The 26,752-nt window shown below is 40.1% G+C and overlaps 1 protein-coding gene across 6 annotated transcripts in view; it reads right to left on the bottom strand.

Moving 5' to 3' along the window:
- Positions 1 to 2,018: 2,018 nt before the first annotated feature.
- Positions 2,019 to 26,752, bottom strand: part of NTNG1 (netrin G1) — a 377,746-nt gene continuing 353,012 nt past the window's right edge. For all 6 annotated transcript variants that reach the window (XM_042251650.2, XM_004002252.6, XM_012177447.5 and 3 more), the window contains one exon: positions 2,019 to 10,363. In XM_042251650.2, coding sequence (XP_042107584.1) covers positions 10,122 to 10,363 — 242 coding nt within the window. In that variant the 3' untranslated portion in view covers positions 2,019 to 10,121. The remainder of the gene's footprint in view (positions 10,364 to 26,752) is intronic.

Here is a 26,752-nt window from a genome sequence, read left to right as displayed (position 1 = left end):
GACTTCTTGGAGAGGCAGAACCTGACTTGGAGTAGGATTTTTATGGGTGAAGGATTATGAAAGGCATTGGAGGTTTTAAAAAAGACCTAAACACGTCAAGAAGATGATAAAGTGCAGGGCATTTTCAGACTTCGTGGATTAGAGAGATGTGCTGAGGACAAGATGGGGTTTGAGTTCAAGGCTATAGAGTGAATAATTTATCCTAAGAGGCTGTGAATGGAGTGGTGAAATAACAAAGGTGTTATCCCACGAAAACTATCCTTTAAGCAGACAGAATTTAAATTAATAAAAGGTTCAACACTTGAATCCAACTACAAGGCATACCTCGGGGATGTTGCCAGTTTGGGTCCAGACCATTGCAATAAAGAGAATATCACAATAAAGCAGCACCGAATTTTTTGGTTTCTCAGTGCATACGAAAGTTATGTTTACACTGCACTGTAGTCTATTAACTGTGCAATAGATTTGTGTCCAAAAAAAAATATACCTTAATTTAAAATATTTTACTGCTAAAAAATGCTAACCATCATCTGAACCTTCTGGGAGTTGTAATTTTTTTCAATAGTAACATCAAAGATCACTGATCACAGAGCATCACAACACATATGATCATAATGAAAAAAATCTGAAATATTGTTAAGAATCACCAGCACTGGACACAGAGACTCAGAATGAGCAGATGCTGTTGGAAAAATGGTGCTGATGGACTTGCTCATTGTCACAAGGCTTCAATTTGTAAAAAATGCAGTGTCTGGGAAAAGCAATAGAGTGAAGCGCAGTAAAATGAAGAATGCCTACTTGGAAATCCTAACAGCGTGTACATCATGATGCTAGAACTCGAATGCCTACTTGGAAATCCTAACAGCGTGTACATCATGATGCTAGAACTCTGTTACGCAAGTCTGTCGTTTGTTGTCACTCGGTTGTGTCCAACTCTTTGCGACCCCATGTCCTGCAGCCTGACAGGTTCCTCTATCCAAGCGGATTTTCAGGCAAGAGTACTGGAGCAGATTGCTAGTTCTGCACCTCCTCACTCTCTCCCCGCCCTGTTCCCCCCTCCCTTGCCCCAGGGGATCTTCCCAACCCGGTGGATTCTTTACTGCTGAGCCTCCAGGAAAGCCTGCTATGCAAGTGTATGCACATATGGGGCTTCCCAGGTGGTGCTGGTGGTAAAGAATCCCCCCAGCCCATGCAGGAGTAGCAACAGATGTGGGTTTGATCCCTGGGTTGGGAAGATCCCCTGGAGGAGGAAACGGCAACCCACTCCAGTATTCTTGCCTGGAAAATGGAGAGAGGAGCCCGGCAGGCTATTGTCCACGGGGCCACAAAGAGCTGGACACAAGCGAGCACACACGCACACACTGTTAACTCACATTATGCCTCTGTTCCCTTTTTTGCCATCTTCCATTCATGGTCTACCTACAGAACTTGAGAGAAGCGATTAGGTATGCAGAGAGAAAATGAGTCAGCAATATGCTCATAAGCGGCACTTACAGAAATGCATAAAGACAGTAAAAATACTTAACACAGCTACTGGTTCAAGCCTTTCAGCAAAGATTAGCTGAGTGACTGCTATTACTTTTATTTTTCACTACTGTCAGCACTCTCTTTGTTGACATGGTTGCAAATGCAAGCTTTACATTCAGGTATGTGTCACATTCAAAATTTTAAGGGCCTTGCATTCAGTGCCTTGGAGAGATTGTAGAGGAAGTTTTGGTGAAAATTTCCTGAAAAATCTGGAAAGGTGGAACTGGAGCTTGAAAATACCAAGATGACCACCATCATGGACATCACCCCTTTAGACTCTTCCTACACTTTACAATTTGCCAACTATTTGCATGTTCATTAGCTCAAACTTCGATTTCCACATTAAGTCTGGAGAGTGAATACTATTAGACCCATTTCAGAGACAGGAAAATTAAGAGCAGTGCTGTCCAATAAAAACATAATGTGAGCCACATATGTAATTAAAACATCTTTGGTAGCCACATTAGAAAAGGAAAAAGAAACAGTTTAAATCAATTCTAATAATATATTTTATTTAACACATGTCCAAAATACTATCATCCCGACAGGTAATCAATATGAAAATGATCAAAGAGATAATTCACATTCTTTTCTCATTTGTTTGGTACTCTTTGAAATCTGGTATCTTACACTCACAAGACACGTCAATTTAGACTAACCACATTCAAGTGCTCAACATCACAGGTGATCTAGTCACTTCTGATTCAGATAGCTCAAGTCTATGGCTGGCTGGCTCAGGGTGAGAATGTAAATCAGGACCCCAAGCAGAACAGTAAGAACAGTGCCCACAACTCAGGGAACCATACAGACAAGTAGAAAGACCTTTGCTCCTGATTGGATGCTTGTAGTGAGAATCACTGTAAAAATGAAACAAATCAGCCAAAAGGAAAATGAGTTTGCGCCATTCAATCCAAATGTGTTCCAGTGTCGCAAATATTTAATTTTTTTTTAATGTTAGGACAAGTGTGAGAAAGAAACAGTTTGAGCCCTTTCCAGCAAAATGCCTGCAACAGAGAAGTCAGAGAGGCTATGCTTCTTGCAACCCTGAAAGCACAATCAGAACCCACGTTATTTCCAACCTTTTCAGAGTGCGCTTGTATTTCTGGGGACAGAATCTGACTAATGGACAGGGATTTAAGTATTTGTGGTAACATCCTCGAATAGGCAAGTTTCAAGTCAACCTAGTGCTATCTGCCTTTGATTAGAGGCAGCCCTCACTCCCTCAATGACACAGGTATGTGATTGTTTGTGAAAATATGTTGTGCACATTAAAATGAGAATTTACCTGAAAATATGTATATTCTCAGATTGAATGAAAAAATGATATATATCTGATTGTCAGAACTTAGTTATCATTTAATTGAAACTGATTTGTGGTATGAAGCCTTTATTATCAATATATTAATGCAGATATTTATTCAGAAACAGAGATTCTCCCAAGAGCTTTATTTGGAACTCTTAATTGGAATCAATATCCTTCGAAGCTTAAAGGAAGGTTGACCCAGGGACCCAGATGAAGTGAAAGTCCTTGATCCTACATGTCACCATGAGAAATACACCAGATTGATGAGACATTTTGACGGTTTGTTACTCATACTATATTCCTGACCTAGGTTATTTTCACTTTTACCTTCATGTGGCTTCCAGAACAAATGTGAATGTATTAAAATATATATCTACAAAAGAGAATACAGATGCCCTTTGGGGAAAGATGCTCAGGAAAGATAAAGTCAGTAAGAGATGAAAAAAGAGCTGATTGTTGGAGAACATGTACTTTCAAGTACCAATGTATTATTTTCATCCATCCCCTATCAACAGTTTATTTATTCATTTTTCTTAAAAAAATTCCTAGTTAAGGTAAATCTTAACCTGAGGTTTTAGTGCAGCCATCCTGATACTTGCAGGCCTTTGATAAATTTAAAAAGAGAGAGAATTAATAGATCCTCTGCTCAGGGAAAAAAGAAAATCATTTACACACAAACTCTTACACCTAAGTTAAAAAGTACCTCAGTGCTAGAATCCCTCCATTGCCCTTCCCAAGTCTAGACTGAGCTCTAGATGTTGAAGCCCTGCCTTCAGGTCACTTACTGTAACACATTGTGCTGGATCTGTCTGGCAGAATGAGAACCATTGATCAGAATGCATTTAGTTTTGACTGCTTGCTTTCCCAATTATGAATTGTAATTACACAGGATGTAAGCATGAGTTTAAGTGGTTGTAAAGCTGCTCCAATACTTGTCACACTATTAATTTACTAAACTAAATATTTAGCTGGAGCATTCATAATTAGGATCAACTAGCTGAAGGATTCTTGCAAATGTCATCATCTCATATTTGGACCCACTTTTTTTTCCAAAGGGAGAGAAAAAAAGACAAAGAGTGATGGCACTAATCTCTTGCCTTTAGGTGTTTATCACACCATGAAAGCCAAGACAATTACTCAGGGCTTCATGGGGTAGGCATGACTGGTAAACAGCAAAATGCTATTTCCTTGGAGAATGTTTTCTTGCCGTGTTTCACACGGGTAGATTTTCCCCACAGGAGCGGCCCCTCCTTCAGAGCAAAACACAGACGAACAGAAATGACATTATGTTCTTGCCTGCCTGGGGCAAAAAGACTCACCTATTCTTAACAGGACTTCAGGTGTGTGATTTTCTGCCATTTTCCTTCTTTTATTAGATTAGAATGACTTACCCCAGTAAGAGCAAAGCTGCAATGCGGTGTCATCACGGCAGGGCTCCTGGAGGAGACACACTATGGTACACTGTGTCTTTAACATAACTTGACATATTCTCACCACGCAGGAATTTTCACATCTATTCTGACAGATGTAGGAGGGATAATAATTATTTTTTTTCTCTCTTTCAGTCAGGTCCTTTTACCCACAGAATTCAAAGTTCACTAATTAAATAACATTTAAAAGCAATGCTTCTGAAAAAAATGAGACCAGGTTAAGAAAATGATAATATTTTTACTTCCAATTCTCTGCAGTTTGCTCCAGTCAGCCTAGCTAAATCTTTAGTGTTAACATAATTAGGTCTTGCAGAATAATGGCCCATTTTACCAGCTATCATTCTAGGTTAATAAAAACATCACATAATTTGAGATGTTACTACTCCATTTTAATTCAATCATCAATTAAAAAGAGCTCTTGGGTGATGGGAGAAGGCAGAGAGGGGATTCCAGCATTTGTTAAATGCTCAACTGTAGTCTAAACAACTTAAAAATCATTTAAGTCTTCTTGGTAGACTTGTTTCAGAACCTACTCTAAAAATGTGTTGGGGTTAGAAATTTTTCTGCCATAATGGATCTTAAATAACTTCATTTTTCAAGATTAATGTAAGTTTTTCACAGATGTTATTTTCTCCTTTCTAGTTAAATGTAATAACATTATTTATACAAGAGATATGCCTGTTGCTTAGCTATTTTATTCTTCAGATGCAAGATGAAGATGGTAACATGTGTGAGTCACACCTTACCAGGTGTTGAAGAGTAAAAATTCTTCATGTTCCCAAGATTGTTGGTAACAATCCAAAATATGATAGTTGGCATTCTTAATTCTTTCTGACATCATATTATGCTTATATACAGTTTATGCTGAGAAATTCATTGGCAAATTTTTTGCTAACTAAAGAGAAAAACGACTTTTAGTATAAAATAGTGAAAGTAAGATAAAAGCGAAAAATTCTTCCATAACGAAATGATCAGAACTGTCAGAATATTTGCGCCAAATGGACATTTGATATTTCTTGGAAAGAAAATTGATTAGAATCTAGTCCTGATTTCCTGAGGCAAAGAAAGAATTGTTCACAACCACACATTTGGATCCAAACTCTAGGGGTGTTCCTTATCTGTATTTTTCACTCCTATATGCCATTATGGCTGCCCAATTAGTTTTTCTGAAAAATGAATCCTAGAGTTTTACTCAGTTATTCAGATTGTTCTAAGATGCAGCTTAGGTTTTGCCACCATTGCCATCCTTATTGATAAAGGCTGAGAACTGAAACAGTGGGTATGAAATTCTAGTTCAGATTTCTGAAGCTAAAGCTTTAAATTGTATATAAACAGAATTCAGTGCATAACAAGTATATAGAACAGGTAGTTCAAAGTTCCCACACATTCTGTGTAACCCTGTGAGCAGATAAACTGTTAAATAATTATCATATCTAGTATTTAACAACAGGTGAAGGGCAACAACCCATTTCCCACGTAGCACAGAGCATCCCATCTCAGAATATGGGGTCCTTACTTCCAAGTAATACTGGATAATTGATGGCAAAGAGTGAAGATGATGAGACAAAAAATCTGATTTCAGGGTTTCCTCACAGCTCCCCCCAGTCCATCCAAACCTTCCTACATTCAATAAGACCACAGGTTGGAGAAAAAAGGAAGTGGAGCATTAATTAAAGGAATTGAACTGTGACCAGTATGCCTTCTCCCACTGGCTTCCTAGGTGGCGCTAGTGGTAAAGAGCCTGCCTGCCAAAGCAGGCGATTCCGGTTCGATCTCCGGGTGGGAAAGATCCACTGGAGGAGGGCATGGCAACCCAGTCTAGTATTCTTGACTAGAGAATCCCACGGACAGAGGAGCCTGGCAGACTGCAGTCCATAGGGTTGCAAAGAGCCAGGCACAACTGAAGTGACGTAACACACATGCCTTCTCCCAGCCTGTACCTGGGTGAATGATTTGTGCTAACTTGGTCATTTGACTCAAGGGCACCTCATGCAGTGTCCATCTCCAGGAAGATCCGCTAGGCAGGGGCAGGACAAAAGTACCCACATACCATATTTCTAAATATTTAAAAACTACACATCAAGCTAACATAGTGTTACTTAACCCTATGTTCCATCCTGTTGGCTTTAACGTGAATACTGTCACAACAATTGGAAACCCAGGTATAGGTCTGGGATATTCAGGCTGCTCAGAGTTCTGTACCAGACGCTGGCCCTGAGATGCCCTACTCTCTCTCTCCCACCCCTGAGTCCCTTCTTTTCTATCCCTGAGCTCTGGTTTTCACTGCAAGGAGCATCTTCTCAATCATGTGTAGATTCCACAGCGTAACTCCTAGGCCCAAGTCACTAATCTATCTATAATACATATTCACCCTTTGCCTCCTCTTGTGCTCAAGGATGTACACTCATGATGCCGCTTGCCTTCAGAAGTTTAGACCCCAGAAGTGTACACACCCTAAAAGTGGGTGGAGGACACATAGGTAGGGAATTCTAGGTTCCTAGCTATGAAGACAAAGTGGGAGGAGAGTCAGAATGGGCCCCACTAAGTAAGTGCCCCCTCTCCTAGGACTGAAACTCCCTCTCTAGGCTGTGCACAGGGTCAGAAACAAATCACTCAGACATCATCACAGGGCAGTCTAAATAAATACCATAAATACCAACACTTTATATATTTGAAAAGTGAAGAAATGTTAATTGCTCAGTCATGTCCGACTCTTTGCAACCCCATGCACTGTAGCCTGCGAGGCCCCTCTGTCCATGAAGTTCTCCAGGTAAGAATACTGGAGTGGGTGGCCATTCCCTTCTCCAGGGGATCTTCCCAACCTAAGGACTGAACCTGGCTCTCCTGCATTGCAGGCTTACCATCTAAGCCACCAGGGAAGCCCTTTCTATATAGCGGAACCTTGGGACAAAGATTTCTTTGAAGTGTTATATTCATCAAAGGAGTTGTTGTATTTGTACTCTGTGGTAAAGCTGACTGACTAACTCATATATAACACTATATTAACCAACCCTAAGGGTTAATCCAAGTAAAGACCAAGCAAGAATTAGGGTCTTAAATATGTGAACAACTTAGTTCCCACTTTTTACCCCAGTCCTGTGCTTAGGCATAACATTGTAGATGGAACCAGCTTTGCAAGAATGCTAGAAAACAGCAGATAAATAAAATCCACCGAGTTGGGGTTTAATCAAAGTAATGTACTCTTAAGAAGAATTTGAGAATCCAGATTAAAAAGAACATTTCATTTCCATTTGTTATATACCTAAAAGTGAATTTATTAAAAGTAGATCACATCACTTCAGGAAATTCAGAAAACTATATCTAAATACACTGAACGCAAGATATTCCTCATCAATTTAGATTCTTATAGCTTCATCAAGATAAAATGCAGATGAACTGATTTAGATCAGGCCTTCATTAAATTTTAGAACTAGCTTTTGGAAAACTGTGTATTGAAATGTTCAGTCTGATTCCTGAGGAGGTGACAAAGCCATGAGCGGATAATGATAAAGTGCATCACTGCTGGAAATAACATAGTCTGCCTTTGGTTTGTGCTAATATACTATAAGACAACTTAAACTTCAATTTTAATATTAGAAATCCACCTCATTATAAGTAATCTCAAACTCTGCATGTTATCGGCATTTTCACGTGTAGTCTTTGGTGAGCTTGAAATACAATTTGCTGTTTATGCTTCTAATGTAAATCTCCAATTTCTGGTTGGCCACTCCGGCACTAAGCCAGAGCTCTAATTTATTTCCATCTTTCCTTATTTCTTACATCAAAAGAGACTGTGGGTTTGAATAACAAACATTCAATCGACTTAGACGTGGGGTGGCAGGCAGCACAGGCATTACCTGTTTACCTTTTATTGCCTTCTTTGAATTGGCTTTTCTGGGAACAAAACCAATAAGACATGCTGTTCCTTCATCTAGTTTTCACCGAGGATATTTATCAGAAGACATCCCCCTCCCCTGGTTCAGCAAAGAGCACTGGCAGGGTAAAGAATTCAGACTGGAAGTAGGCGTCCAACATAACACCATCATAGATTATTGCTCTACCAAGTCATGCAGGACTTCGCTGTCCTTCAGACACTGGCTCGGGCTGATAATTGTTTTTGACTCCAGGAGATGCTGTCGCTAACACATTTGTAACCTGTAGGACAACAGTGTGGTGGGAATGGAATACACACTGGTTTAGTCACTTTGGAACTTTGCACTGGTTCTTCCCTCCTCTCCCCACCTTGCTGTCTTGCACAGTAATTGGCCTAATAAAAGGCAGAAACAAGAATTTATTACACCTTGGGCGGTACTTAAAACAAACTTTATTCTCAAGAACAGCAGTTATGTCTAGCTGCTGCTGGGTATTTTGATATTTCCTGTAAATACTTAGTCTGAATATATTCAAAGTCAAATTGCTAATCACTCAATATCCCTGCGACTTTCCTGGTTCCCCAGGTTTTCTCTTATGATACTCCATGTAAACACTGTAATTGGAAAGATACATAGATCAGCATCCCTAGAGTCACATGATCACATCAATCTGTGAAAATAGCATGACTTAAAAATAAAAGTCTCTTAGTACTCTGCCAACAGGCTTTGGCATAATCTTGGCAATCACTTAGATTTTTTTTTTTTTTGCTGTTATAATTTTTCCCAAGTGGAAACAGTCTCATATTTTGCAGAAGTTGTCCAAGCTAATGAACATCAATCCATCTTCCTGGGTACTAAATTCGTCAGCTGAGTGTATTCGGTCCACATAGGAATCAGTAAAGTGAGTGTGAAACTGCTCGGTGGCTGCTCCTTTCATCTTAAGAAATTGCAATACGAATTCCTGAAATCGTTTATGCAGGAATTTTTATTCTTTAAATCTTCTAGTGTTAAAGCAACAAGAAAACACTTAGAATGTCCTTTGGTGGAATCTTATTACACTTGTTAATATATGTAAACTGATATTCTTTGATGCCAGCAAGTTTGTTGCCCTTACAGAGAAATCTCTGCACAATGAAACAAAACAGAATGGAAGGAGGACAAAATAAAATGTCAGTCTTTGCTGATTCGAATTAGATACATTAACAGATTGTCTGGTAACACAAACTGGCAAGAATACAAAAAATCTACATATTACAGTATTCCAAGAAAAATAACTTCATTTGAATACAAAAGGATAGATACACTTTCTTTTTTCCTGTAGCCACTCTTGGGGACAGTGGATGTGTGCTCGCACTGGGATGACTCAGTGCTGCTAAGATACACAGGGTATGACTGGCTGGAGCTTTTGGAGGGGGCTGTTACACGTGTGCATTACTAACATCAGACAAAGAAATCTTTCAACCAACAAGGGTTACAGAGCAACAGTTCACTAAAGCACAGGTTGGAAGGGGGTTCAGGGGCTGAAGCAGGCCAATATGGCAGCTTGTAACAGACTTCCTTAGACCCACAAAGCAATGCCAGCAAAGGATGCTTCTATTTGGTTGGTCCACACACAGGGCCAGGCGGTGCTGGGGCACACCACGTGCCAGCAGCAAATGTTTTTTAGGTTGGTTGATTTGTTGTTGTTGTTTTTCTTTCCTTTTGGGGGGCTGTCACAGCCCTTCCGATGGGTGGTAAGCTCTGCAGCTGGCAATGTGATTCGCAGTGATAATATCAACAGCTGCCAACTCCTCTGGGAGTCAGAAATTAACAGTCTTGACTCAGGTGTGCTGTCCACGGCTGATAAATATGGCTTAGTTCAGTTAGGCCTTCTTTGTACACTGTGTTTGAGTAGGGGTGTCTGAGGGCGGGTTTCCTATGTTAGTAGCAAATGCTGGGGCTGTGTTTGCTTCCCCAGAGCACGGCCCGTCTGGTGGCTGGGTGCGCCGCCTAGATGCCCAGGGGGCCGGCTGTCCCCAGCAGAGCGGCCAGCAGCAACAGCAGCGACAGCAGCGCGGGGGAGCCGCGCGGGGGCGCGCCCTGGCCGGAGTCGGGGCCGCAGCTGCCCGCCTCCTCGCACCGCAGCTTCTCGCACAGGATGCCCGTGTACGCGGCTGGGCACAGGCAGCGCACGTTGTTGTGGCACGTCCCTCCGTTCTGGCAGTGCAGGAGCTCGTTGTCGCAGACATTCGCTGCAGAACGAGGGAGGGGGGCGCGGGGAGGAGAAGCAGAATCAATTTAAGTTCATCTGGTACATCATGTTTTCAGCTTTAAAAAAAAAAATCTCTATCGATCTTGTGCTCCCCCCTCCCCTCCGCAAACTAAGCATGTGACTCCGATTTCCAAACAAATGTAGTTTGCTGCCTTTGTTTTGATCATATTAATCCTTTTCATATAGATTTTTTTTTTTTTTTTGCTGCAATCTTGGATATTATCATTGTCCATTTCAGACTATCAAGTACAAAGAAATGTGATACTCCGGGTTTGGCAGTATCTTCTCTTCACGGAACTGGGACCTGTTGTGACCTCCAGGGCTGTTCAAGGATAGTGCCTCATACAAGAATGCAGGGCTTTGGAGCCAGATAAATGGAATTAAAATGCAAAGCAGTACTGCTAGAATGACCAAGAACTTCTAAGGGGTGGGCCATTCTCTCCGCGGGTGATTCCAGCGCTGCATGCAGGAAGTCGGGAGCCAGCGGCAAGCGTGAGGAGGGAGGGGTGGGGCAGGGGGCAGGCAGCATGCTCCAGGCAAGGTGGCAGCCAGATCCGAGGAGAGAAAGCTTTTCATGGGAGGAATGGGAGGAAGAGCAGTGCATTTGTGTCTAATAGCCTATTAGGATATTAATCGCTTTGTAAATATAGCAACTAGAGTCCAAGGTTACCTTGATTTCCAGGGATAGTAATAAATGCAATGGTGAAACCCTGATTATCAAAACTTTATTATGTCCATCAATTAATAAAATCCGTTTGAATAAATAAAGCAAGCAATTTCAGATACTAAAATTCATTCACAGTCCCTGTCATGTAACTTGCATCTAATAATTTATTTCTTCAAAGATCAAGTTTTCCTTATTATTCCATGTCTCCTATTCCTTTAGATAATCAAGGTTTCACTGATTTAGCAGAATAATAAATAGAACACAGGGAAATGAAAACACCAAAGAGGAAAAGAGCTAAGAACGCTTCCCAGCAACATATGCCACTTAAGCACTTACTATATAGAACCACCCTGGAAAGGGGAGGGGGATGGTGCAGAGCAGAAAAAGTAGCTTCTTATAAATTATAACATTCTTCATCTTTAAAAAATGTCATAGTCAAATTTCCCCAATTTAACACACACGCACACGCATATTCATACTATCAAGTGTAAAGTATTTTTAAAAAATAACCCTCTTCTCCCAGTAATAATTCAATAAAGAATATTGTTTTGTCCATTAATCATGTTCAACAGTTATGTCACCGTCAAAAGAAGCTTCTTAAATGTAAACATGCTAATGCCCTGTGTGCAAATGAGCTGAGAAAAGATGGTGGTGGATGCTCAGGAGTTAATAAAAATGTTCCCTAAATAGGGCCCTATCTTCCCACCTTTCACAACAATTCCTTGGAGACCTCTATCATAGTTGTATAATGGATTGGTATAATTTTCAAGTGTACCCCCACGTGCTATCTGTAAATGTTAGAAGTGACTATTAAGGCCTACTAAATCCTTCAGGCTCACAATATTGATATACAAGGTAGGGTTTCAAGGGTTCTAATGATTATGTAAGCTACTTCTCATCGGGTGACTTATAAACCATAAATATTAGACCCAAATTATAGTATTTTACGAGCCTTGGTTAAAAAAAAATGTCAAGATCTGTAGCTCTGAGGCAAAATCTACAAGACTAGAGTGGTTAAACTCATGGTCAAAACTGACAAAACCCTACTCTTTTTTTTTGGTTGTTGTTAATTTGGAAAGCATACATAGGGTTTCAGGATTTTGTTTTGCTTACGTTTCAGAAAATATCTGTTTAATTGGAGCAACATGGAATAAACAGATCCAAATAACTGTTTCCATTTAAAGTTAAAGATTCTCAGCATTTCTTGTTCCAGGCAGCAGATTGCTGAATGGGATATTTCCTTTCATTGGGGCACTACACATAGGGAAATATTGTTTCCATCAATATTGATAATTGCTTGCCTTGAATAATTGAGAAGAAATCAATAGTTAATTAAATATCACTCCCCGTAAGAAAAAAAAAAAAGCGATTTTTCTTCTTCTTGGACTTGAATGTAAATCAGTTGTTGAACAGAGGTTTCTTTTTTTCAAGAATCTGGTGATTAAGTTAAAATTCAATACCTTTCCTACATTTAAATAATCTACTAGTTGATGTTGATGATTGTGAGAAATTTAATAAATACTCAAGGACCAGATGAAACCCAGGATTAATAATCACATTAATTGGAGTAATATGTTTTCTATAAGTGATAAGGAGAAAAAATGGAACCTGGAATATATTTAATTACTTTAGAATTTACTTTAAGACACATTTCAATTGGTCTCTTGATTGTGCTATTCAGCAAACAGAGCTTTACCATATGCACAGATCTCTCTGTTGGAATCACATGTTAGAAGCACATCTAAACCGAACTACAAATCTTACCTGCTATTCATAAACTTATGCTCCATCCTCATGTCATCTTAAACTAAATTTGTGGTGCCTAATGAATAAACTAAGTAGTTAACAAATATCATGAAGCTCTTCTTCAGCATATAAAACCCTGTACTAAACACCATGAAAAAATAAAAGAAATAGCATGATCTCTGCTCTTACGAAGTTTAAATCTGGTTTGGAAAATAAAATATATATACAAAAAATAATATAATGTAGATTTCATTAAAATACTTTTCTCAGTTCTGTCCAGCTCAGTCAGCATCTGTTGTGTGTCAGATGTGTTACTAAATCTACTGCGGTATGGTTATAACTCTATCTGCCCTAAAGGAGCTCACAGTTTTGCAGAAAACAAACAAATGAACATATACAGAAATAATTATGATACAATATGAAAAAAAAACTATAATGGAAGCAAACTGCTAGGGGAACTCAAACGCTGGTATAAGTAATTATCTGGAGGAAGATTTGAGAAGAGTACAGAAAGGAGATTGTATTTGAACAATGGCATGCATCAAGCAAATATTGGTAGAAAAGAATTATGGTTGGGGAAACTCTATAAGCAAAGGCAAGAAGATGTGAAAATACTTTGTGCTGGCTGTTAAGCATTTGTCACTCAAGTCTAAATCCACCTTTCTTCTGACGTTGAGGCTGAAACCCGGCACGCTGTCTCCTGGTTTCCACCAACAGGGTGCACTAGAGAGAAAGAGGAGGCAGGAGGAAGGGAGCAGAGGTTTCCCTTTCCCTGATCAGGGCTCCTCCTAAGAGTATTGTCCCAGCAATGGCCCCACATTCCAACAGCAGCAGTTTGTTCTGGGGCTCAGCCTTTTTAGAACCAGTTTCAGTCTCACCCTTAGAGGTTTCTGCCCCAACCTGGCACTATTCCTTCTCTAGAGGTGTGAGCCCCAGTTCCAAGGGGCTCCTGCCTACCATTTCAGGGGTAATAGTAGCAGTTAGGCATTACCTCTCCTAAGAGGCATGGGTCCCACATCTGTGGGGTCTCTCCTCCAAACTGTTAGCTTCTCATAACCCCATCCTCTTTTACTACTCCCTTCTCACACAATTGAAAATTTCTGAGTTATTTCAGTGTCCTCTTCTCATGTCTAAATTCTAAAGCACCTGTTTAACCATTTTCTTTAGTAAATTCTCTCTACTGAAATATGTAGTGTGGGTTCATTTTTCTGACGAGCCTGAGAGACACATGGAAAATGTTGGTGAATGATGAAAATTCTGTGTAACATGCTACAGAGTTTAGACCGTCTGAGCCACCAGGGAAGCTCAACAAGCAATGAGAAGCTGTCAAAGACCTATGGGCACGGTGGTGATTTAAAGGGGGGAAAGGTGAGGCTAGGCCTGAGAAAGGACAGGCTGGAGGCGAGGTGACCAGATACTTCAACAGAATAGGATTGGTCTGGGTTAGAGCAGTGGGGAGGAGGCAGGAAGAACATATTTGGAGGCAGGTTATTTGAAATAGGTAAGAGAAAGTCTGAGGTTCCTATTTTTGACATTTGGACACATCATAATGCAATTTATTAAGAAAAGACTGGAGGCAGGGTTTGGTTAGGGAAGAAAATAAACTCTCTCTCTCTCTTTTTTTTGATCTGTTGACTTAGAGGGATCACAGGCTCTTCTGCAGGGGTCTTGTTATTAGTTGGAAAAAACTAGTTAAGAGTTCAGGAGGTAGTTCTTCCTGGAGATACAGATTTGGAACAGGGGTGATGGTGGTCATTGTTACAAATAGTGAAGAGAAAGGAATAGAAGACCTCATCTGCTAGAATATAGATTAAGTTGAAAGGAAAACTGAAAATAGAACCCTGAAGAATATCCACATTTAAGCCATAGGCAAAGAAAGAAAAACCAGGAATGATGCTGAGAAAAAAAGATTTCAGCAAAATGCAGTGATGATATGAGGTTATAAAATTAATCACAGAAGTCTTCCTGCTGTGGTTAGCTGGATCTAGGAATAGCCTGGAAGAATATGAAAGGAAGGGCACTTTGAGCTGGGTAAAGGAAATATGCAAAGTAAGCCCTGCATGCTCTTGATTGAATCTGACAGAAGGGATTTTAGAATAATTAGAAAAAGGATTGGAGGAATTTGAGGAATTAACATTTAATAGAGGTCTTTGGTTGTCAGTCTAAAGTAGTAGCTTTCAACAGTGGATGATTTCCCCCCCACGGGACACCTGACAACATCCAGAGGTGTGTTTGGGCGTCACATCTTTGGGGAGGGCATGGTGCTGGCATCTTGTGGGTAGAGATGTTACTAAATATCCTTCCATGAACAGGGTAGCCCCCTCTCCCACCCAAACAAATAATTACTCCTCAACTAACATTGGTGATAAAATGTTGAAGGTCTGGATCAGGTTATCGGCCACAGCAATGAAGATGGGCAGGTGTCCTTATATACATTGGGGGAAGGAAAATGAAGACTCCTTGGTGATTGTAGGTCAGAGAGAGAGAGAGAGAGCTTTCAGGTGAAGAACCACAGGAATTAAGATGACTGTAGTACTCAAAACTGAAGTAAGAGCAGATTCTCTTCCTGGGGGAGTTAAATACAGACGACGAATATCTAAGACAGACCACTTAATATTGCTTACAATTAAAGAGGAACCAAAATCACGCTTGTCATGTAATTTGTTCTATACCTTGCTCTGATAGAAATCAAAACCTGTGGTTCAAAAACTATCTAGACAAGCTCTAAATGAGGAAATTAAAAAATTGCAAATAGAACTACCTTATGACCCAGCAATCCCACTTCTGGGCATACACACCGAGGAAACCAGAATTGAAAGAGACACATGTACCCCAATGTTCATCGCAGCACTGTTTATAATAGCCAGGACATGGAAACAACCTAGATGTCCATCAGCAGATGAATGGATAAGAAAGCTGTGGTACATATACACAATGGAGTATTACTCAGCCGTTAAAAGAATTCATTTGAATCAGTTCTGATGAGATGGATGAAACTGGAGCCGATTATACAGAGTGAAGTAAGCCAGAAGAAAAACACCAATACAGTATACTAACACATATATACGGAATTTAGGAAGATGGCAATGACGACCCTGTATGCAAGACAGGGAAAGAGACACAGATGTGTATAACGGACTTTTGGACTCAGAGGGAGAGGAGAGGGTGGGATGATTTGGGAGAATGGCATTCTAACATGTATACTATCATGTGAATTGAATCGCCAGTCTATGTCTGACGCAGGATGCAGCATGCTTGGGGCTGGTGCATGGGGATGACCCAGAAAGATGTTATGGGGAGGGAGGTGGAGGGGGGTTCATGTTTGGGAATGCATGTAAGAATTAAAGATTTTAAAATTTAAAAAAATAAAAACTAAAAATAAAAAAATAAATAAATAAATAAAAATAAATTTAAAAAAAAATAAATAAATAAAATAATCGAAAAGTAAAAAAAAAAAAAAAGAAAAGAAAACAATTAAGGGTAGCTCTGGAACTACAGGTCTCCAAATTTGTAGATTACTGCTTTTCACACAGAAGAGAACAGTCGGAAGAAATGCACAGTGTGCAATGCTTTCCATGCTCCTTAAGACAATATAAATAACTTCTGTAGAGCCTCCGGTTTTCACTTGTATTGACCAACTCATCTGTTTTCATATCACACTGGGTGGAGCTCTTGTTGAAAACATTAAATTTCACATCTTCTAGAGTGCCACCACATTCTGGCAGAGCTCCAAAAACAAACCAGCCCATACATAACAAACCAAAAATATCACAGGTTTAGGTTGCGAATGGCAAATATGTTGCATATGCTCTCATTTCCTCTTCCTCTATGTAGAAAACATAGCTACTTAATCATGGCATTCTCTTGCACTAACCTTCAGAATTCCTTTCAACACAAGGTTCTGTAATAACGAAGAACCTTTTGTATTCTATTACAAATTAATCACCCAAAGGGATGTTGCCTATAAGCTTAAGTGATACATAATGGCCCATCTCTGAGAACCCTGCCTCGCAGGTAATGAGCATCAAGCTATTAATAAAATATCTTTATCTCACAGAGAACATGCCCACCAGGCCCACCTGTGAATCACTGCAGGAAGGAAGAGGCTAACATATCACCTTCAGAGGCTGACCAGAACCAGGAAATGTTTGACATTACTCTGTCCCCTTTTAGTATAAAAGAAGCCTGAATTCTAAACAGGCAAGATGGTTCTTTGGGGCACAAGTCCACCAATTTTTCAGTCTGCTGGCTTTCTGAATAAAATCTCTCTTCCTTGTCCCAGCAACTCCTCTCGACTTATTGGCTTGCTGTGCGGCAGGCAGTACGAGCGTGGACTTGGTGACAGTTTCAGGCACTGACCACCAGTTGATGGAACTGCCAAGAGGATAAACATTTACAAAACCCTGGCATTATCTCCATTTCATCTTGCATATCACTGCAGATTAAAAATCCAAATGGGATTTCTACCCAACAAGCACTTTGCAGTTATCACTTCTTTATTTGGTATCCTTCTGTGTGAATTTGCCGCAAACTGGAAACGCTGACCTTATTTTGTTAAATATTTATGTCAAGCATGTCCTAATTTTTTTTTCTTCATTGCTATTGACAAACTAAGAATGTGCTACCCCTATAAATAGTGAAGGTTCATTTTTAAATCTCTCACATAATACTTGATTTAGTACTGGAAACAAATTGTTATTTGCTGCTGCTGCTGCTGCTGCTGCTAAGTCGCTTCAGTCATGTCCGACTCTGTGCGACCCCATAGACAGCAGCCTGCCAGGCTCCTCTGTCCCTGGGATTCTCCAGGCAAGAATACTGGAGTGGGTTGCCATTTCCTTCTCCAATGCATAAAAGTGAAAAGTGAAAGTGAAGTTGCTCCGTCGTGTCTGACTCTTAGTGACCCCATGGACTGCAGCCCACCAGGCTCCTCCATCCATGGGATTTTCCAGGCAAGAGTACTGGAGTGGGGTGCCATTGCCCTAGATACAGTTATTAGGGCCTCCTAGGTGGTAAAGAATCTGCCTGCCAATGCAGGACACGCAAGAGACACAGGTTGGATCCCTGGGCTGGGAAGATCCCCTGGAGGAGGAAATGGCAACCCGCTCCAGTACTCTTGCCTGGAGAATCCCATGGACAGAAGAGCCTGGCAGGCTACAGTCCATAGGGTCTCAGAGTCAGACACGACTAAACAACTGAGCATGCATGCAGGCACAATTATTATTATGATAAAATATAAATCCTTAGATATAGAAAAAGCTAATACTACTTTGATAACAGTTTGACTATATTCTAAAGGATCATTTTACTATTGATTGACATAAATGCATTATGTTGTGTCCGATACATCACTGATTCAATGGACATGAGTTTGGGTGAACTCTGGGAGTTGGTGATGGACAGGGAGGCCTGGCGTGCTGCAATTCATGGGGTCGCAAAGAGTCGGACACGACTGAGCAACTGAACTGAACTGAACTGAATTGAATACCACACCATCTAACCTATAATCCTGTGATGTTTCAATATTAGGAATGCTTCCAAACAAAGACGATCTTTGGCCCTTGATAGATAAGGTTATATTATTAATGTTAGATCCAGAGTTATATGGCTAAAAGATGAAATGTGGAATCTTGATGGAAAGGCTAAAGACAGCAAGGTGTTCTAATAGCTCTGATAAGCAAGCCACCACAGTAGATACTGTATTCTATTACAAATTAATCATCAAGGGGATGTGCCTATAAGCTTAAGTTGTACATAATGGGAACCCTGCTTCCCAGGTAATGAACATGAAGCTATTAATAAAATATCTTTGTTTGGCTCACAGAAAATATCTCTATCAGGCCTACCTATGAATGACTATAGGGAGGAAGAAACTAATACATAAGCTCCTACATAAACTAGTTGTTTCGAGTTTATAAAACACTCAGAATTTTCACAGTGAAAGAACAGGAACAGATAGCATTTCCTCCCCGCTCTTTCACTTCTTCTTATTTTTCTTTTATCTTGGATCATGAGAGTCACAGGGATGTGACTAAATCATCTGATCCTTTAACTTGCTTTCTGTAGGTTTCCTTCTTGTTATCCACTTTTCCCCTTTCTAAACTGCAAACTATTGTCAAAATTTGAATGATAAGACTTTGATTCCTTTTTCCTCTATTCATCATTTCTAGAAGGGATGGAAAAGCAGACTTAGAGGGAACCCCAACGTGCAAAAAGGGCGCCAGCCAGGACTTAGAATCACTACTTGTTCTTTTCTTCATTTCTTTTGTGACTTGGAGGGTCACTTATTCCCATTATGGTCATGATGACCCATTACATTACCAAAGGGAAGTTTTCTTTTTTCTGTTTGGGTCTTGTTCAAAGCTATATACATTTAGGTTTGCCCTGTCGGTAAGCTGCTAGGCTTGAGCAATGCTGGGCCTATATTTATAGACTTGAAAGTTTCTCTTTCTGGCTTTGTCTCCGGCACTTCAAGGAATCAAGGCAATGCGTTGCCATGACAGCCTTCCTTGATGGTTTTATTAACAAAGTGACCTCTACCTTCACCACCTGAAACAAGCCTAGGGTTGCTGGAGGAAGATATTCCAAATTGTTTCTGTTCTTTGCAAAGAAACCTGGAGGAGTGAATAACCTCCACCAAACAGGCTAATAACAAAGGCATGCGTGCAACACACAGCTCTGATTGAGGCATTTGAGAGCCTGCAGCAGGGAGATGAAGGGCTGTAATAATAACCCACTTATTCAGTCTTGGTGGCAGTTTTACTAAGTTTTGAGATGTGAGATGTAAAACTGAATCTACAGATTAGCTCCTGGTGTATAGAGGAAACTCTATTGACTGTTGTCTAATGGCCTTTTGGGGGAACTCTGGGTACATTTTTCCTATCTGTTCCTACACTTGGCTGGCCAAGACTGGGGATATGGTTTAGTGATAACAACACTGATTGAGAGTCATAAAACCTGAGTTCTAGTTCTGACTAGTCATCACTTTGCAGTAAGGCTTTCAGCATTATCAGGAAACCACTTAGTGACATCCATCCATCATCCAACCAGGCACTGTTCCAGATGATGGACGCACAGTGTGAGCCAGATGGACCATGCAGCTGCCTCTGTGGAGCTTACATTCTAGTGGCAGCTATGAAGTTAGGGAAAGAGTTTGAAGTAGTTATTATTTCTAAAGTCCTTTTGAGTTTTATGAGTTGCATGAATATTTCTCATGGAAAGCCTATCATTTTAAAAGACAAAGAGTGAGGAATCCCTCCTCTTTTCTGTCAGGTACATGATGACAGCTGGGCTTCTCCAATATTGTGAGCCCTGCTGATGACTCGGGTGACTGTTGGGCTTGATCGGTTTTGCCTGCTCGTGTCCCATGGAAGAGAGAGAGTTTTTTTCTCATCACTAAAAGTATGAGGTGGTAGGAAGAGAATTAGGTGAAGAACTTGTGATTCAAGTCTGTTCTCTGCGGTTAATGGGCTGTGTGAACTTGGGGAAATCATTTAACCTCTTTGTGCCTCTCTTTCCGCACTTCTAAGGCAAGGATAATAACACTTGTCCTACTCATCGACCTCACATTTGTTGGGAGCCTCAAGATGAATTATGTGATGGTGCTTTAAAAAATACAAAACCTTAGTATACTTTGTTAATGTTCAATGCCTTCCCAGTTTCCCTTAATGCTAGAAGCTCAGAGTGGAAGAGTGAGGTGCTTATTTCTATATCTGCCAGAAGAATGAATTAATCACTACCTATCCAATACAAGGTACTTGAAGTGAAAAGGAAGTAGATGTTGTACTCTTTCAAAGACAGCATCTGCGTCTGTCCTCTGAGGGCATGAATCTTGAGACAGCGTGGGGTCAAACATGCAGCTATTGAATATTTTAATTCAACTGCTGTGTACTTGCAAGGTCACTGTGGACAGGCAGTGCCTGCTTTCTCAAAGGCGACCTGTATATCTTGCATTCAATGCGCATTCTCCTGTGCCAATCAGAGTGCATAAGGTGCGTTTTCAGAAGAGCAAGGGTGATACTGTCCCTCGGCCCATCTTTTAGCCTCTGCAGAGGTGAGGCAGTGTCTGTATGGACCGAAACCTGGGAGCCATCAAGTGGAAACATCCTTGCTTTCTTGCTCTCAGCCTGCATTCCTGTCAGCCTTTTTTCATCAGGGACAGTGATGCTGGTGGCATAATCCCCAGGTGACAGCAGCCAGCCCACTTTGTTTCACTGTAATGAGGCCAGGGAGCAGAGCTAAAGGGGCTGTAGCGAACAATGTGGAGCTGTCAGCAAGTGGTCAGACACGTCTGGGTAATCAAGTGCAGCAGGTTCTGACGTTACAGAGCAACCACTCTATACTTATTCATCTACTATCAAAGCACTGATTATGGGAGTGACACTTGCTCTTGTACAATCAAAGGAAATGCTACTCAAAACATCATAAGAAAGCCACGTTCATTTGAAGAGGCCTGTGTCTGCAGTATATGGTAACTCAGCTAGCATGAATGAGATAACAGGTGACTCGAATGCAGGAGCTAGAGGTACTGCCCAAACACCTCCAAGTTTTTAGTTGTTGCAACATGAAAAAAAAATAAAACTTTGCTAATATTGAGATATAATTAATTCAAGGAGAATCCCACAAGCCAAAGGCTGGTCACCTTTCCTAAAGCGATCATTAATGATGTATTGAAATCCTATTTAGGTCAACACCTCAGACACAGACCCAGGCAAGATGCTCATAAAAATGGTGCTGAGAAATCACAGAGCTTCTCATTGGGTATCAGAAAATGCACTTGTCTAGTTTAATAAAAATGTGCAACCTCTTCTCTTTTTGCCCAAGGTGAAAGATGGCATTCATTGGGAGGCATAGTCACACACAATGGCAACATACACCAGGGTATAAACCATCATTTTAAAGTACATGACATTATGTCAAAAGAGAAAGCACAAATATTTATCCAGTGTGAACCCCTAAGTACAGACATGCACCTCTTCAAGTACCTTATGTAATAAAAACTTAAGAGAATGTACTGGAACAGATTCTACCAAAATGCGACCAATATTTATCTCTGGCTGGTAGGAGAGCAATTGATTTTAGTAACTTTAATTTTCATCTTTACACATTTCACTCTTTCCAAATTGCCTGGACTAAATATAGAGTCCTTGGAAAATAGTGAAAGTGTTAGTCACTGGTCATGTCTGACTCTTTGTGACCCCATGGACTATAGCCCACCAGGGTCCTCTGTCCATGGAGATTCTCCAGGCAAGAATACTGGATTGGGTAGCCACTCCCTTCTCCAGGGGAATCTTTCTGACTTAGGGATTAAACCCAAGTCTCCTGCATTGCAGACAGATTCTTTATCATCTGTTAATAAAAATAATTGTTACTTGAGAAAATAAGAGTATCTTTTACTGAGATGATAAAGGTAATTTCAATAAATGAATCGTGACCATATTTTGCCATATTTCCATATTTGTTATTAATATATATTCCTAGTCAAACTACCAATTATCTTAAATGTCTACAAAAATTATTTCACAAAAGGCGAGAGTTCTTACATAATCCTATAACTGTAAGAGAGACTTACACACAAGGATTCCTTGTCTTGCAGAAGGCTGCATAGCTTCAGGTATGAATGGAACCAGCAGGGTCTCCTGAGCCAAAGTCATCTGTAGCCCAAGGGCCATCTCATGTGAACTAGTGCAGACTAATGGAACGTGAGGGGACATTTTTACACTTGAAGATCAAACAATAGTGATGACTTTAATCAAATCTCCCACCACCTTCTCATGGTCAGATTTAACCTAAAGAAAATGTATTTCATGCTGCTTGAACTTGTGGGAGACTCATATCTGCTACACTTGTACATGTCTGCACCACATATATGACCTGTTCATTGTGGCTGTATCATAAATATTCAGCCTTGTCTCTAGCAGAAATAAATGCCAAATAAATATTTATTAAGCAAGTAAACAGAAGTTGTGTTTTATTCCCTACCTTCTTCTGAGTGGTGAATACAAACATATTATTAGTAGACTGATATCAATATAGGTGGATAGATAGTAAAGATATCCACTTACTAGAGAGATAGGTTGGCAAAAGGGGAAGCAGAAGAAGGAACATTTTAGTTTCCACAATGTGGGAGGTAAAGCTTCTGCTGAGCATGAGAGGCAGAGTAGAGCTGGGGTTAACTCATAATCTAGAGTTAAGGGAACGGGGAGATATTTTGCAGGGAATGGGAAAAAGTTAACTAGGAACATGTAGAAAAACTGCTGGTCAGCTTTGACATTCCAGCTCAGCTTGTATGTCATGATTTGTCAGGGCTTCTCATACATGAATCCATAATGGAGAGCATTAGCTAGAAGAGAATGATGATTAGTTTTGGGTTTCTCCCTTTAATGATACAATATATGCCTTGGGAAGGGTGGGAGAGAAGGGAAGAGGCAAGGGTAGGCAGATGAGTTAAGAAATTAGACGCACTCCTTTCATTTTTCATTCGTCAAAACACATTACCTCTCATTATAATTTTGGCATTGTGGGTAATATGAAGGCAAACATGACAAGGACGGAACTTAGTGACATGTTTCTTTTCATCAGAAGGTGACTAGTTAAATTTGGAACACAGGCTAAAGGAAAATCCAGATGGAGCTGTTCCATGTGGGCCTGGGGTGGAGGGGAGAGACCATCATAGCACATAGGAAAATGCAAGAATGAAGACTTGGTGTCCCTTGAGAATTATAAGACAATCCATATAGCCCTGTTCAGAGCTGAAGGCAGATCCGCAAGACATTTCACATTCTGAGTAGGAAGGAAGAACAATACTATAGGCTTTTGATTTTCAGCATAAAGAAATTCAAGTATCTGTGGCTGAAAGGAGATAATTGTGTCATTAATTCACATGCCTGGCTTTTTTTTTTTTTTTCCTTTTGAGACAGAATTTCAATGCCTTTGAGCACTTTGTAAAGCTAAAATATAATCTGAGTTTCCTGTTTGTCGAGCTATAGCCAAATGTCTCCTTAGAGACTTAATTTTTCCTATATATACTTGGCAGGAGTGTTCTAAATATGGTCTAAGCCCTCTTAGGATTTTTAAACAGCAGGGATATTTAAGTATGAAAAATAGCTACTAAACTCACACAGCAGTAACTTTTTTTAATGATTTCCCCCCTACCCCCGGGAATCACTATAATTCACTTTTGTCTTCTGTGGCCTTGCTGCCACCATAATCACCTCCTGACAATGTCAAACCAAGTCTTGGGAGGTGATATTATAATGTCAGGATGAAACAAAGCCATTTTCCTGCTAATGCCAATGTCAAAGCAAAATGAATTGATGTCGATAAATTCAAGGTGAGGAAAACAACATTATGGAATCAAGAGAATGTGCAAAATGATGACATGAGTCATTTAGGGATGCTGGAACACACAAAAATGACTGCTAATTTTCAAAAATGCACTCGCTATTGCACTGGGGACCAGGCATTTAAGTGATCTAAAATACATTAGTGAGGTTAGGAAAGGACAAAGGGGTTATAATTATGGACAAGTCATAAGCATATCTTTTCAATAAAGTCACACCTCACATTGCAACTTACATCATCTTCCCCCATAGATAAATTCTAGAGACACTCAAAGTTTGAATCTAGCCCTTAATTGTGTACTGCAGTGTTGTCCAGAAGTCTAGGTTCAAATACTGACATCACACTTGTGGCTCTCCAATTTGAATTAAAAAAAAAAATTCTATTTTTTTTTAATCTGTAACAGAGGCCATTTCACAGGGCTGTTATGAGCATGAGAGATCATTCAACGCAATTATTAAGTGTTTTTTAAGTGCCAGGCACTGCTCAAAGTCCTACAACAAAAAGACAAACCAGAAGAGCCACAAAAATAGGGTTTATTTTTATAGGTTCATGTATTTGCATCTCATTAGATAATGTAACTTCACAAAGTAGATGCTGTTGTGTCCTCTAGGTCACTTTCATCATTAATAATTTCTAGCTTCTTTGGTGCTTAAATACTCATTGATTTGAAAAATATCATCTTTCACTCCTCTTGCTTCTTACATGAAAAAAAAAATTGCAATTTATTTCATTTTCTTTAATGAAGAGGAAAACAGACAAAAATTCTATTAAAGAAAGTGTCTACATAAAGACAGGGATGCTAGACCAGCTCATGAGTAACATTAAGTAATTCTAGGCAACACAACGTTTACTAAAACTAAACTTCAAACATGGAGAATTAGAAAGAGGTACTCAGAGTCTTTTCTCAACATCCAAAAGAAATCTTTTCATGGTTGGTTAAGAAAAAGGTGCAGGAATGAGAATAAATCCACATAGTAGAGGATCTGAAGAGGAAATGAAGTCATTGCAAGTATGCAGAAGGGCATTTTACGGCTTTCCCTAAGAAGAGCAAGGCTGTTATATCTCAGGAGAGAAGAGAGCTGGTTAGACAGAAATCAAGAGGCTAGCAAGCTATGCCTTCTGGGGCTCTCAGATCCAGCAGCAGGAAGAAAAAAAATTATAAATTGGTTTAGATACAACTGGGAGACTGTGAACATTATTTAAAGTACAGTGAAAAGATGTTAGTGCTTCTCTTTGAAGCAGAGTAAGGCATACCAAGGTTAGCTGAAGCAGGGATGAATAAGATTTGGGTGGGCTGGTTAAAGAGAAATCATACGACATGCTTTGGACATATCTTGTTCTAACACATTTCACTTTCTTCAACATCTCTGATTCTTCTCTTTGAATATATGTAATTTTATATAATAAAGGCTCAGATGGTAAAGTGTCTGCCTGCAACATGGAAGACCTGGGTTCGATCCCCAAGTCAGGAAGATCCCCTGGAGAAGGAAATGGCAATCCACTCCAGTACTCTTGCTTGGAAAATCCTATGGACAGATGAGCCTGGTAGGCTACAGTCCATGGGGTCGCAAAGAGTTGGACACGACCGAGCAACTTCACTTCGCTTTTTAAAGAGTTACTACAGAATATACGCTCTGTGAAGATAAGGATTTTGACTTATCCAAATCCTTTTTTTGATTTTGTGCATGCCTCAAAGATGGCCTAGTATCCAATATCCATTGAGTATGAGTATTTTTGAGTGAATGAACAAGTGAATTTTACAGAAAAAAATTCACATATTCCATACCCATTGTTTCATTTCTTCTTCTAGCATACTTTCCCATGGTGTTTACTTTCTGTCCCCTAAATCAAATTGCATAGAAGGGCTATGGCCAGGTTGAGTTCTCACTCACAATCTTCTGCGGCTGCTGAATGGATAATTCCGAAGTCAGGACCCCCCACAATGTGAGGAGATCAGAATCTCCCATCGTCTGCTTTCACTCCCCACGGTGAACTTTCTAATCCTAGCTAATCTATTCACTATCTTTTCCAGCAGTCATGTACGGATCTGAGAGTTGGACCATAAAGAAGGCTGAGCACCAAAGAACTGATGGTTTCCAACTGTGATGCTGGAGAAGACATTTGAGAGTCCCTTGGACAGCAAGGAGATCAAAGCAGTCAATTCTAAAGGAAATCAACCCTGAATATTCATTGGAAGGACTGATGCTAAAGCTGAAGCTCCAATATTATGGCCACCTGGTGGGAAGAGCCAACTCACTGTGAAAGACCTTGATGCTGGGAAAGATTGAGGGCAGGAGAAGGGGATGACAGAGGACCAGACTGTTGGATGGCATTACCACTCAACGGATATGAGTTTGAGCAAACTCTGGGAAATAGTGAAGAACAGGGAAGCTTGGCATGCTGTAGTCCATGGGGTCGTAAAAAGTCCAACATGACTTAACGACTGAACCACAACAACAATCTTAAATATACTCACAAAATTATTAATAAAATAAAATTATAATTAAGAGGATAGACACTTGTACACGTTATCTTGCAGAATATTTTCACTCACCTGGCAGGAGTTATTATTATGACTACTTCCACTTTACAGGAAACCTGTGCATCTTACCCAAG

The sequence above is a fragment of the Ovis aries genome, chromosome 1 (assembly GCF_016772045.2).
Source record: "Ovis aries strain OAR_USU_Benz2616 breed Rambouillet chromosome 1, ARS-UI_Ramb_v3.0, whole genome shotgun sequence".
NCBI lineage: Eukaryota > Metazoa > Chordata > Mammalia > Artiodactyla > Bovidae > Ovis > Ovis aries.
This window is presented reverse-complemented; position numbering and strand designations above follow the sequence as displayed.